This window comes from Merops nubicus, unplaced genomic scaffold, assembly GCF_000691845.1.
Source record: "Merops nubicus isolate BGI_N331 unplaced genomic scaffold, ASM69184v1 scaffold1446, whole genome shotgun sequence".
Classification (NCBI taxonomy): domain Eukaryota; kingdom Metazoa; phylum Chordata; class Aves; order Coraciiformes; family Meropidae; genus Merops; species Merops nubicus.
This window is the reverse complement of record NW_008615410.1, coordinates 22,261-36,767: the sequence shown is the minus strand read 5'-3', so window position 1 is coordinate 36,767 and position 14,507 is coordinate 22,261. Positions and strand designations below refer to the sequence as shown.

The window sequence follows — 14,507 nt, the reverse complement described above, 5'->3', positions numbered from 1 at the left end:
GGAACTCAGAAAGCCAGGCTGCTTGGATATGCAGGGTCTGTGTAAAGCCTCAGCAGTGGGCAGTGCACCAGAGGCACTGTGCAGCCTCCCCCTGCCAACACGTGCTGCAGAACGTAGTGCTAGGAGCAAGTGTGTGCCCCCAAAAACCTGCCAAGTGCTGCGAAATCCAGGCCACCTGAAAATGGCCTCCTGGCATTTTTCCAAAGGTGGACAAGCACAAAAGCCCCTCCAGAGTGTGCTAGTTCTGTCAAAGTTTAACCTTTTAAGCTACCTTGTGGAATCTGCCTTACAGAAAACACCACAAATAGCTCTGCCTCGAGTTCTTCTGGGGAGCAGAGCTCACCTGCATAGGACTTCAGGACTGAAAAGCAGGTGGAAGCCAAGCCTCCACCTCAGCAACAAGAACAATACCTGCCATCAATTGCCTGCTCAGTAAAAATTGCAAATACCTATGAGAGCAAAAGTATTTTGAAATACTGCTTAAGACTGTTGGCCTTAAAGAAAATTTGCACATTCTTCTTCTGATATTAGGCATATTAAGTTATGAGTTTTTATAATTCTCATTAAGAGTTTACACTGAATTACATTCTACTTGCAAGAAAGCATATGTTTCATGCAATTTGCAAAAAAAATTCCAAGTTTCCCCCAAAACAAAAATTCTTTTTGGAGAACCTTGTTTTTGATAGAATTTTAGAACAATACGTTATAATAATAAATTGACATTTAAATTGGAAGGCACAATCAGCTCTTATATCGTTATACTTTAATAAAGGAGTAATTGGATGCAATTCACAACATTAATTTTAACTATATTTCAGATACAGAAGTTCTGTTTTCAACCAGTATTTTAGGAGACTGTCTCCCAAAACACTTCTTTTAGTTGAAGATACTGCCCACAACAAATTACTATACCTATGAAAGTAACAGGGAGCTATAGATATTACACAGCTTCAGGTATAGAAAATTAATACTGTAACTATTACAATACATCTAAACAGCAAAAAAGGACTACCTCTTGTAGGTAGATTTAAAAATCTTTTATCAGTTCTTGTTTACTCACTTAGTTCTGAAAAGCCACAACTTTAAGTTCTTTTTATGGGGAAAGCTCTGCCCAGCTTTTCTAGCATCACACGACATTAGATGTAAAAATTATGCTCTCTTGAATAGTTATTTAATCGGAGAACTGAGCATAAAATTATTCTGATTAAAAGGTACAAACGAAAGGAAGAGAGTGTATTTACTTTCAGGCACTGAACTGTACTCATAAGTATGCCTCAAACTGTCCCATCTTTCCCTCTCAGATATTTACTCCTTGCTAGGTATACACATAAAAAAATCAGTCCTGCTTTTTCCCCCTGTCATAGAATACACAGCAAATGTTGAGGTTTATGTCATTTGGACTGCTTTTTTGGGGAAGAATTCCCTTCTTCTGCTAGATCCTACTCTGTCTCCTAACTAAGCCACAGCCACTAGTGCCATATAAAGAGACTAAGGGTTTTTGTTCCACCGAACAGCTGTGTATGTGGAGGACTTTGGTCTTTGTTGAAAACATACTGCCACATTCCATTTCCATATTTTAAAAACCTGTTTCCAATCAGACTAGCTTTTATCTGCACATTACACTGCCCCATACCCATCTTTACTTGTATGCTGTGTATGAATAATACAAGAGGAAAATAGCAGATCTTCTGTCTAGCTCTAAGATCTTTTATTTGCTGCAACAATAACCTTCCAATATGAAAGCAGACAGCCTCCTATCCCTCTGTGAAACAGAAAGAGTGCTTGCTAAGCTCTGAAAAAATACAATGAAACAAAATTTCTTTTCATCTCTGAATTAAGGGTGCTAACGTGGTAACACAATTGTACAAGTTCTGTAAGATTTACTAACAAAACAAAAAAAATAAAACCCCCAAACCCCCAAAAACCACAACTAAGCAATCAGAAGCACTGCCTGTGATCTGGGAGTAAGTACACGACTTCCTTCTTATCATGTAAACAATTTAGACTATTCTGCTTGTATTTTAGCTTATTTGGCACAATAACATGTAGAAATGAAAAAGGAAAATCACAGAGCTGTTTGGATTTGTTTTATTTGTTGTTGGTTTTGTTTATTCTTCTTTGTTTTATTCAGAGATACTTCACATGCAGTATTTTAAGTCAATTTAATCTGTTCTTAAGGCAGCCAGTTAGCAGCATTTTTTTAGAACCTTTGGAAGGGAGAGGCTGAAAACTTTTTTAAAATAAGAAAACCTTACAAGAAAGCACAGAGTATATAATGACCACTTAACTAAATGCAGTGGAACTGTACCATAATTGATGCCTCCACGACTGAAATTATAGCCTAATTTTGACTCAGCAGTGTTTTATCCAGCCATGCATACTTCTTGGCATAAAAAACCAAAGGCTAATGATTACATTTCAATAATTCAGAATTTGTCAAGTAAACCAGTTACAGAGCTTTTCTATTTCATGATCTGTTTTGATTAAATTAGAACCATGCTGCACTTTAACAGAACAGCACTTTAAATTCATCAGTCACTGCTTTCAGCATCACCAGCATCAACATCACTTCTACCAATCTTAAAGTCTCATCCTAAACTGAAACCCTTTCTTTCTCTTCATCTGCAGTTAAGGCTGCAGATGGCCTTAACTGTTTATTTTCCTCTATTTTTGCTGTGCTTTACAATCTTCTTCACTCTTAGACTCCTTTAAACTATTAAGGCTGTACACCTTATTTCAGGATTGAATACACTTCCATACACACAAATCCTATTTTTTTATCCCTTCAGGAGCACTACAGTTAATCTTCTGTAACGGTGAAAGAATCAGTTTTCTAACATCCGTATCTCCAGATTAGAATTATATGCAGCTAATTTTTCCAATATAAAATTAGTCCACTGTAGCTACATATTATTTTCCTAAATACAGCAGAGACTTCTCCTCATAAAGAATTGGACAACAGTTCACTTCATGAGTAATAACGAGCACTGATTAGATTCCCAGAAGGCATGTATCCTCTTTCTCACTCCAAAGGTAGAGTTTCAGTTCCTCTGCACTATCCTTTTCCTATCCCCATTTAGATACTTAATTTGCATGGAAAAAAAAACCAACCAGATTTAACCTGGCATACCCTAGTTCCTAGCAACAGATGCAGAAAGAAAATTACAATCTAGAATTTAATAGAAGATGTAGCTGTGAATGGGTTTGCCCTTTGAGCATACCTGACAGGCAGGAAGCAATTATGTGAAATTGGTAATTAAGAAAGAAAAAAAAAACCAACAAAACAGAATGATAAAAGTAGCAGGCCTGGATACTGACAGCTATACAACTATTTAATCTTTTAAGTATCAGCTTCTTATTTCTTATATTTGAATGGTGTGTCAAAATCTATATTTCTGCTTCCCATAGAATTCCCAAAGCTTTCCTGACTGGAACTTACCTCTGTAATAGAAGAGACACAGATCTGAGAGCACAAACCACCGTTTCTTCCACAACTTCATTCCAGTACTATCCTGTATTAACCAAAGTGACCAAATAAGCACTTTCAGACTGTTAATAGTAATGGTTCATAAACTAAACCAGTGGTGCATAACTGTGGTGGTGTGCTAGTCATGCAGTTTCTTGGCTACGATATTTTAAGTATCTTTGACATCTCATCACAGACTTGACACTGCAAACAAAGATCATAATAACCCAGGAGGCCTGAAGTGAACATGATTCAATAATAAGTAATAATCCATTATTTTAGCAGGCTAGAGACTACAATCTACAGTTAACAAAAAAAAGTATATTTTTTTCTTAAAAAGGAAAAGTGCAAGGTAATACTTGGGGTACATCCTCCTTTGTTTCCTGAAAAAACTCCCTGAACTTCACCTTCTATTACCACTTATATATCTAGAGCTGTTTTTTTCCCCAAAAAAAGTTTATTCCTAAAGCAATTTCATTTTCTTTTACGCTTACAACCAATTTACATTGCACAACTCAGAATGAAAGACTGCCACCACTGCTGCAGTGTAAATAAGGCAGAGCATCACAGCATGCACATCCTTGTTGAGTCACATTTAATAAATATGTTAATCTGTTCCAAGAAGAGTATGTGTGAATTATCAATATTTTTGTAGTAAGCAGGTTTTGTGACAACCAAGAAGAGGGAGCCTATAATGAGAAGCTGAGGTGGTGTGGATTTCATTTTGGGGCTGTTTTGGTTTTTTTGTAAAAAAGAATCATTTTTAGCCTTGTATTTCAAGCTCTGCTCCTCTTAGGGTGGGGGGAAATAAGCTGAAGGAGGGAGAAGAAACGGTAAATCAGACCTTAGCTAAGAAATATTATTCAGAAATAGTTAAAAAAAACCCTTTGCCACAAACATTTTCACAAATAGAATAACTAAACACTTTATAGCATCTTCCTTCTGAGCTTCTCAAAGTGCTTTAACAAGCACTGATGAAGTCTGGAAGCACTGCCCATAGCAGTCAGCTCCCATTTCACAACTGGAAAGGCAGCGAGGAGGAGGGGGAACTGCCTTCCTCACCTCACTGCAAGGAAAGCAGACTCAGTAGCAGAGCAACGTGCTGGACCTTTGGCTCAAAGGACACTGGCCATAAAAATCAACTCCATCATGTGAAAACATCCAAACTTCTTCAGTATGAAGGATTACCACAAGCCCTCAGACAGACTTTCTGAAGAGGCTGTTATGCAACCTCACATTGATTCCATCACCCAAAACCACCAACAGGTTTCTACACAGCCACACGTAAAATTCTGCCAGCAATGAGACATGCTAGGAATGATCTTCAGCCCTTCGTCAGGAACAGCAGAGGCACGCTAAACTATTTTGTGCTCCTCGTATCATAAATTCTTTCCTACTCTAAAGTGTATCCTTTCTGTATCAGAGGATTTACTAATTATTGCTTCCTCTTGATTATGTTGTAATATAGTAACAGTGTATTTTCAGTGAATGCTTTCCCAAAGGAGTTGACTGGACTTAAAAATTAGTAGAAAATGACAGAAGAACAGTACTACATGCAATGAGACAGCACACCCCGAGTCAAACAAAACTTGCTGTTCTCTGTGATTACATAAACATGTCGAGAAACTTACTGATCAATAACAAACCTGCACAAGCTTTCATTGTAAATTTCTGAAGACAGTATTTGTTGGTATTGACTAAACTGACTTTCAGTTCCTACTACAACATGGAAACATGCAGCAACCTCTTTTCTTACAAAAAACAATTAAACATCATAGCATTTAAATCATTTTACACATAAACCCCATTCATTCATATGCATTTTGACAGTGAGGTGGGTTTAAAACTGGCTGAACTACCAGGCCCAGAGAACGGTGATCAGTGGCACCAGTAGCTGCCAGTTGCTATAGTCCACCCCAGACACTGAGAATGTAGCCAGGACTATTTAATATCTTCATAAATGACCTGCACACTGTGACAGAGTGCACCCTCAGCAAGTTTGCACATAATATCAACTATAAGGAGTGGCTGATACACCAGGGAATTGTGCTGTCATTCAGAGGGACCTTGACAGGCTGGGAAATTAGGCAGAGAAGAACCTTATGAAGTTCAACAAAGGGAAATGTTCAGTTCTTCATCTGGAAAGGAATAAACCCATGCACCAGAACACACCAGGGCTGATCAGCTAAGAAGCTCTGTGAAGAACGGGGAAATACTTCATATTTACATTCAACAGGAAAACAAAATGATCTCTGGTTTTAAGGTGATTATCTTTGAGTTAAGAAAACAGGCATTCCTCTCTCTTTTCATATGTGAAAAAATTCTTGACTTTCAATTCATTATTGAAAATATTTACTTACATTTAAAAAAAATATTAAGAGATATAGTTTAACAAAAAAACTTCAGAATTTAAAAAAAACAATATGCTCGGCCATACATCTTTGTCCCATCGTCTCAGCATGCCTGAAGTTACTTCAGCTTTTTACTACCAACACCTGCCTAGATCTTTCAAGTCCTTTCTGTATTTTAGAGAGAAATATGTATATATATCAATGCTATATACTTGTTTGATGCCCTCACTCATTTGTATCACAATGCTACAAATTAATTAAAATACCATGTGTCAGTTCCTCACAGTTTATAGCTTCACTCTGATATTGCTATAATTATATTTTCTGCAAATGATCATGTTTTGTACATCAAACACCTTGGCAAAAAAGGAAGTGAAGAGGGGAAGAGTACCTGTTTGTAGAGCCAGCCACGTCTGACAACTGGAGCATTAGGATTTCTCTTTATTGAGTTTGATCTCTTTCCAAAATTATGAACCTTCTTTGAAGATCGTGATGTCTAAATTGAACAGTTTAAAGAAAACTTGACATCAGTCTCTGTTCAAAAATCATATTTTCTTTACTTTAAGATCTTTTCCTTCATGTTCCTCTGAACGATTGTAGACTACAAATTGTATTCCTTTCTTAGATAAATAATTATTATGATGATTCTGCTGGCTTCAGCATTTCCTGCTTTTTTTCCTCTGCAGAGAATTTAAAGACAAATCCCAAGACAAGTACTTAAAGAATTTTTTTTTTAGCAAGAAAAAACAACCAAATACATATCTGACCTTCTTCTATGGTAGCTAGAAAGTTTACTAAATTGTAGAAAGAGAAGTAAAACTAACAGAACTATTATTAACTATGGAAAAATTACATTATCTGAGCAAGAAAATTCTACTCTTTCCTGCTCCCAACACTGGCCTAAGACATGAAAACTTGTCCAGATTTCAACAAGTTATATAACTCCCCCCTTTTCTAACTTTTTCCTAATTAAACTTATTCTTTCTCCCCTCTCAAGAACCCTTCGCTCTATGACCTCTGGACTGGTTTGAATATTCATTATTTTACCTGCTTGCACTAAGATATACTTTGAAACTTTTACACTGGAACTCCAGTGCTTATATCTGCCGTTGCTTGTACCTTTTACAACCTTACAGCTATGCAATGATCACAGATATTTAAGAGGAGGAGGATAAATAATGCATTTTAGATTTTAACCTTCTTGTACTTGAGTAACCGAAAGAAATTGGAAAAGGCATAAAGAAACGTGCAGCACTTTGCCAATTCACACTTCATTCTTCTCAGCCTACAGTTAGTTTTTTCTGCAACTGAAAGAGTTGAATGTTTACTTGTGTTTTAAATTTTCTAAGAATTGTTGCCTCAGAGACCTTGCCACGTGATACAGAAAACTACCCTGCTCTGCAAAAGAATTTCAAGTAAGTTTTTTAAGCTGTGTTCATGGCTCTGCCCCAAATCCACTATTTGAATTGAGACAATATAATCTTGTGCTCCAGCTTCCCCATCTCTATTACTGAGAATAATCATACAAGGTTGTGCAAAGTTCCTAAAGGAGGAAGGTTAAACAAACACTTGGACTTTGTTGTAAATTAGGGTATGAGGTTCCTCTATGGAAATTCTCTCAACACGTACCACAGAACTGAGCTGGGTTTTATCCATGCTTCCAAGAGAATTCCACAGTAGGTTAAAAACCATAAACTTAAAACTACAATTTAAAATGATGTGCAGGTTGTGTCAACTATGACATTAATTGAAGAATACAACATAGCTTAGCCAAAAAAGAGCAACATTACTAAAACCTATGTGTGTTTGCTTTAAGTCTATAACACAATGAAACAAGTTTGGTTTATATTTCTTTTTTGAAAGAATCAAGAAGGAATATAAAAACAATGAGATTGCTTTTAATTTTCCTTGGACATACAGAAATTTGACTCAACTCTGGAGAGCAAGATAGAGAAAGCAACTGAATATGTGATTCAAAGTAAATTAAAAATCTTTTACATTTTCATCTGAAAAATTCTACCAGTGTAAAATGGACGAAGGTTTGTAGGAAGCCAAGAGAATTATGACATCCAGCTGTAAAAAGGAATATACAGGCAACCTATAAACAATCCAGAGCACATTATAAAGTTAACTACATCTATACCTATATGGCTACTATATTGGCATATCACACATCAGCTGTGACAAGATTTTGATCAGAAATAATTTATAACAGTCATAGCTGCTTTAATATTAGTTATTAAAGGTTCCAAACCTCTCAGGAGTTTTCCAGACTTCCTGTGCTTGTAAAACGCTAATAATTTAAGTGTGCTCCTGAAAACACAACCAACCACAAGTACTACTAATCTGAAGTCTACTGACAAATTCAGATAATTTAGAGAGATATCTCTTAGGTAGGTTTGACAATAAGCCATATTAATTCCAATTTCCCTGAGCTCACAGCAAAGTTTTAATGGGTTACATTTTACCCACTGTGAATATAAACTTCCTTTAATTAAACACAGCATAACAAGCACTTTCTAATTTTAGTTAACACAAAGAACATTTTAGATGACTTGTGATTATTTTAACACACACAGCATAAAGAGAATAACCATTCACAACAGCCTCAAGATGACAAGTATTTTAGGATATTGATATATTGTGAGTGTATATATAAACTAGGGTTGAGTTCTCAAACTTTTTAGATCTCCTCCTCTGCTTGCTGTGTTTGTGATCTCTGGCCATCCCATGTTCTCATGCTGGAGAAACAGGAAGCAAGGAAAAAAAAAAAAAAAAAGAATTGAAGGGGGTTCAACTACTTTTTACCCCACAGCACTGAAAATGTAGGATATACTGCACAGCTTCAGCTCCTGGAGAAGGCAAAGACAAAAGGGGGATAGTGAATGAAGAGTCCAACTACTAACCACTCACTGGAAGATGTAGAAGGTAGCAGAGCTAGCAAACTTATAGTCACGTCTGGTACCATCTGACCTATTCTAAGGAATGCTCCTAGCAACTGTGATGCCTCCAAAATCAGAACCTATGGAAGGGATCCTGTAGGCCCAGTACCGAGAAAGAAGCCAGGAAGTGCAGCCAGTGGTATTGACTCCTTCCCAGATCTGAAGAAAAACACCAGCAGGGTTTTAGCTCTGGGCAACAGAGCAGTCAGTAGCTGGGGCTGTTCACTTTGTCACTCTGCAAGCTGCTCTTCTCTCTCCTTAGCAGGTAAAGCACACAGAATTCCTGTGAGGCTTCTTCCCCAGTTTCAGAACTAGCACAAAAGTAATTAACACTAAACCTATTGTGCTTGTATTTGGAAAAAAACATAGGTTGACAACCTTGCTGAAAAGGAAATTTTCTGTATGTGAATTCAAAGAGTGAAAATTTAAATCTTTTCTACTTTCAGCTTCTCTTTAAAAATATGTTTCCAGTCTTCAAGGCTTACATTATCTTCCAAACCACAAACCAACATGATACAGGCTTCTAGATTTTGTAGGCAATTTCAGTGCCTCACAATGTTGTAGTTTTCCATGAGCTGAGTGGGTTTCTGCCTCAGCATTTTAGCTTGACCAATCATTCACTCTTACTGTGCTTTGGTTTGCACAGTAGAGCAAACTGGATTTATTTTAGATAGACTAAAATCTAAGACGCACAAGGGGTAGTACTGGACTAGTCTAAAGATAAACCATGAAAACACAGTACAGGTGCTGAGCCCTGAGCACCAATACTGCCCTTCACATTGCTCCTACCTACTCTGCTCTTTGTCAATGTATCCCATGACTACTGCTCCAAAATGTCTGTCTAACCTTAGTACTGAGAAGAGAGGTATGGCTATACCTAAACTAGCCATTTGAAGCTGGACTAGCTTCAGCACTGTATGAAAAATTTACAAATAAACTGATGAATATTTATAAACAATGTGATACACCCTAGCTCTAATGGAGACACGAGGGGCTCTGCAGCAGCTGTCCTGGGCTAACACTCCAAGACACTTATGGTGACAAATTTGTTAGCCTTATTCTGCTGACAATCAGGACAGCAATGAAGAGCAGGGGAGATGAAATGTGCAGGGTGACTGATAATATGACTGACTTTGTAATGTGTGAAGCTGATTCTCTGAATGCATTTCATGACATACAATTATACTTGTCTAGGCTGTGATTTTAACAGTGGGGAAAAAAAAAAGGAAGACAACTACAAAAATTAAGTCTTAGTTTTAAAAAGAGATGTGAAAATATATAACTGTAGCAATCTCAAGTCTATGTAGATCTTTTTCCCAGTCAGAGTTCTGTGCTTGTGACCTCTGGTTTAGAATTAAACTTCAAGACAACAATGAAGAAGCAGCACTTAACAGAGCTATAGTATGCCATTTGGCCAGCATCATGAATATAGTGGAAAAGGAGGATTAGAAATAAGACTTTTAGTGAGGAAACACTGATTTTTGCCTCACTCCATATTACCCTCTAGATAGCAGCAGCATTAGGCTCCAATGGGTCTTTCTGCCACAGTATAAAAGCTTCTCCAAGTTCTGCATCTATTCAGGATCAGTTAACATTAATGAAAGGGAGAACTTATTTCTGCACCTTTCAACTATCCAAAACTTTAGCTGTACCACAAACTTTTCATCTATTCCTTATTACCTTCCATGTGTGTTCACGAGTTGTCTCTGAAAACAGAAAGTTATCTCTAAAACATACCTAAAAAATAGGTATACAATGCACATGATGCATTGTTCTGCTCTGTAATTTACTTTCCTCACCAATACTTCACTCCTCTTTTACTGTGCTCCAATACACAGAGCCTATACATATTGTATTTAAAGGTGGATAACACAGCTGAGAATTTCAGGTTCTACTATTGGGAGATATGAATAAACCCATAGAAAAAAAATCTGTTTATATCCACGTCCAAATAGTGAGCCATTACTGTATGGTTATCTTTAAAAACTATTCAACTCATTAGGCTTAAATAACCACCAGGAAATGCTGAATAACATTAGCTGTGGTTCTACTTTGTAAGCATTCATCTCCTGAAAACAAAACTTTTAAAATGGTGTTGCAGAAATTCAGTCAATTTGAAAACTGATGTACTGTGATAGTACATATAGTCACAGTAATCATAGTAGTATTTTAAGTGCATTTAATTAACTAGAGAAGACAGGAGGAATAGAAAGTAGAACAAAAGTTGATTTCTTCAATATATAGTAATTTCCACAGGAAGCTAAAGTGTCATTAATCAATGGAAGGAAAGAAATTGCAAGAACTGAGGCATAGCATTCTCCATTTCCCTCTAGAACACTGAGACAAACATGCTAAAGGGCATTTTAATCTTCTATTTTGACAAAGCCTAACAAAAAGTGTTCATAAAACATGTGCTCCTAAATTGTAATTCCTTTCCTACTCTAAACCAAGAGCTCTTCCTAGCCAGTTTTCTTGTAATTAATTTTCTGTGTAACTATTAGAATTGACAGCACTATTGCAACTCTAACACTAAGTTACCTTGGGTTTTCTGTTTGCTTGGTCATTTTAAGGATAAGTCATGTTTGAGTTTGGTGGGTGTGGTTTGTTTCTTTTCTAGTTTGTTTTGTTTTGCTTTGTATTAAACAGGCTTTCCTGCATGGACTTAAACATAACCATATGGAAGTTGAGATGGATTTTTTTTACTGTTTATAATTAATCTGTGACTCCTTTTTTTTCCCACCCAGCAACACTAGTAGATTAAGACATTTTCCTCATTAAATAACAATTTTCTAAGGTAGGTCAAGGATTCTGCCTGTCTAATGAGACATTTGAAACAACAAAAATATGTTTCTCAAATGTCCTTAAAGAAACCTTACAATGTTTCCTACCACAAGGAAAATAATTTCAATCCAATTTTTCTCTTGCAGGCTGGATTAATCTGCTGAAGAGCACTTCTCACTGTTAAAGTTTCCAATGAATAACAGAAGTCTGGCTTTTTTTTTTTTTTTTTCCCCTTGTTTAAATGGTGACTTCTGGGTGGAAGAAATTATATGGCTCTTATCTGTCATCACTGATCAAAGTTGTTATCTTGGTGTCCTAGCAAATTCAAGGAAATTCTTAATTTTGTAGCAAGTGCACTTTCCTTTCAGGAAAGCTGTCCATAAAATGAAAAAAAAAAGGTACACAATAGCTTCATCAGCTTTATGCAATAAACTTAAAAGTTGATACAATTGAACCCATGACTTTGATAAACATCTGGGCTTTTACCTTAACCTTCTAAGAAGCTGGGTAAATGAAGAAAGTAGGACACAAGTCAAGATGACCTAGGAATCTCAAGGACTTTTCCCCAGGAATTTTTCTAAGAAACCAGGATTTCTGCTTCTGGTCCAACAACAGCAAACCATGTTGTCTGCCCTTTAATTTTAGCACAGGGTCACCTTCCATCTCTCTTGTAACTACTTCTTACACACAATTATAATTCTATTTTACCTGTGGAAATCTAGTGAACTGTTTGTGATCGAGCAGTTTCCACAACAATGCTTACCCAGATGTCTGAGCAGTCATTCAAGAATTGTTCACACAGATTAGAAAGGTCAGATTCTGTTAACAATTTAATGTGCAAGTGATAAGATCTGAAATACCTGATAAAAATGACAGCTTCAGTGATAATTTGTTTCAGTTTCCAAATTAAACATGAAAGGAGCCAAATGCCCTGAAAAAATATATGCCTTGTTTCTCTTTTTAAAGGTAATACTAATATATAGCACTGTCTAGTACCTTGTGGAAAAACCAAATGATTTTAATTTTAACTTATTTTGGACATAAAGACTTACTCTGCCCACAGGGCTCATTGGATGAGCAGCATAATCTGATGTCAGATTATAGTTAGTTGCTTCACATATCATGCTTACTGGTCGCTCCTTCTTTTCTTCAGATGTCATTGCTGCAGCAGTCCTGAAAATAGAATATGTAATAGCACTAGAACATGCTGTGTGTGCAGACTGCTATTAAAAAGCACCCCTAGATAAAGCCTAAAACAGCCTGTGTCCTACTTTTACAACTTGAAAGCAATTCACACTTCATTGTAGTTACCTGCACTATGTTTTAAACTTGAATCTATTCTAGAAGATTAAGATGTTGTTTTAAAATAGGATTTCTCTGTTAGCACAAGGTGTTGGTGGGACGGAAAAAGACAGGTTATGAGCATGAGATGGAAATGGGAAGAAATGCTCTCCAAAGACCTCATGTGGCTTTGTCTCACTTTAGTGAGAACACACAGGTTTGTGAAGTTTCACGTGCTGCAGTTCTGATGGTTTTCTCTCTAGCAATGATGGCAAGTAGGACACCCAATATCTGGCCACGTATACAGATAGCAAAACCACATTGTTATCCAGTGATTCAGAAAGTGTCTCAACTGGCCAAGAAAATAACTGATTGAGGAGAAACTATCAGACAAAACAAAACAGATTAAGGGGACATGATTGTCATTAAGTGATTAAGAAATTTATTCCTTTTATGGAAGTTTATGGGATTATTATATAATATATAGGTCATTTGCTAACACTACAAAATAAGTAAAGTGACAAGTGGAAATTCACCCAGTGCATAAACACAGTGCATTTCTATCATATAACTAATCTGGGCTATGGTTTAAGCCTTAAAAATTAGTACTAAATATTTAATATGACTTTCAAATAATTTAAACAAGTAAAACATTATACATTCTAATCTGACTTTGAAAACAAATACTGTAATTAGCAGTCACTGAATCTAACTTCAATATTAAAAAAATTTAAAACATGTATTTTTTTGAACTGGAACAGATGCCACTTACTGTTCATTCACAACAAAAATACAGTTGTCCTGTGATGGCTGTCCTGTCACTGGATGCTTGCAGGTTACTTTTCGCTCATTATGACTGTGGAAGAAAGATAAAGAAAATAATTAGGCAATCTTTATTTTTCCAAGTCAAGTATATAAATCTAGTACACTGAGTATATAAGCTCAGTGAAAACAATTATGAATATTTCATTACAACATGTCTGTGTATACGCCGACAAATGCATATACATGTTAAGTAATTAAAAATATGGTAAGCATTAAGGAATCTTCATTAACACTCTGCAAAGAGATGGAAAACATTGGCACTGGGCTGGTAAAGATTTTGAATTTAAAAACTAGTGCAGTAATAGAGCTCATACACAATCACTGATAATTCACTTCAGCTAAGTCTTTATATATTTATAAACAGGATTTCAGCTAGACAGGGACAAGCTAAACATCAGCCAGACAATTGCTCTGTAGGGATAAAATACCACTATTCTAAAAGCAATTGTCTTCTAGCTTAGAACATGAAGTTACTAGTTCAAAATTTACCAATAATACAGATAAAAGTTCAGTGATTGGAATAAGAGCAAAGCATTGGAATCACAGTTCTACTCTTGCTGGTGACACTTTAATTCAAAGTGCTAGTCCCCTGCAGTGATCTTGGGAGCCCTCAAGCGGCAGGGAACCTGCTGGCTGAGGGCTTCACCCCCAACAGCACAAAACCACACTTTGCAGTATCATGTTCCCCAGAAATGCAGTTGTTGCTAGATCACAGCAGCTCCCACAACTTGGAATAAATTGCCAAAATTCAACAACAATCAGCTGCTGCCACTCAAGAAGGAAATGTTTTGACTTGAGCCCTCCAGCCCTAGAGGGGAAGGAAGAAAAGGGGAGGAATTGCCTTTCCTGCTTCCCAGATAT

The 14,507-nt window shown here is 36.5% G+C and overlaps 1 protein-coding gene across 1 annotated transcript in view; it reads right to left on the bottom strand.

The window, feature by feature from the left end:
• Positions 1-13,670, bottom strand: part of PLEKHA5 (pleckstrin homology domain containing, family A member 5) — a 66,727-nt gene extending 53,057 nt beyond the window's left edge. Inside the window, exons 1-4 of the mRNA XM_008942492.1 lie at positions 13,594-13,670; positions 12,593-12,713; positions 6,209-6,313; positions 3,440-3,512 (exon numbers count right to left, since the gene is read on the bottom strand). Of these exons, the coding sequence (XP_008940740.1) occupies positions 3,440-3,512; positions 6,209-6,313; positions 12,593-12,700 (286 nt within the window). The 5' untranslated portion in view covers positions 12,701-12,713; positions 13,594-13,670. The remainder of the gene's footprint in view (positions 1-3,439; positions 3,513-6,208; positions 6,314-12,592; positions 12,714-13,593) is intronic.
• Between the last annotated feature and the right edge of the window lie 837 nt (positions 13,671-14,507).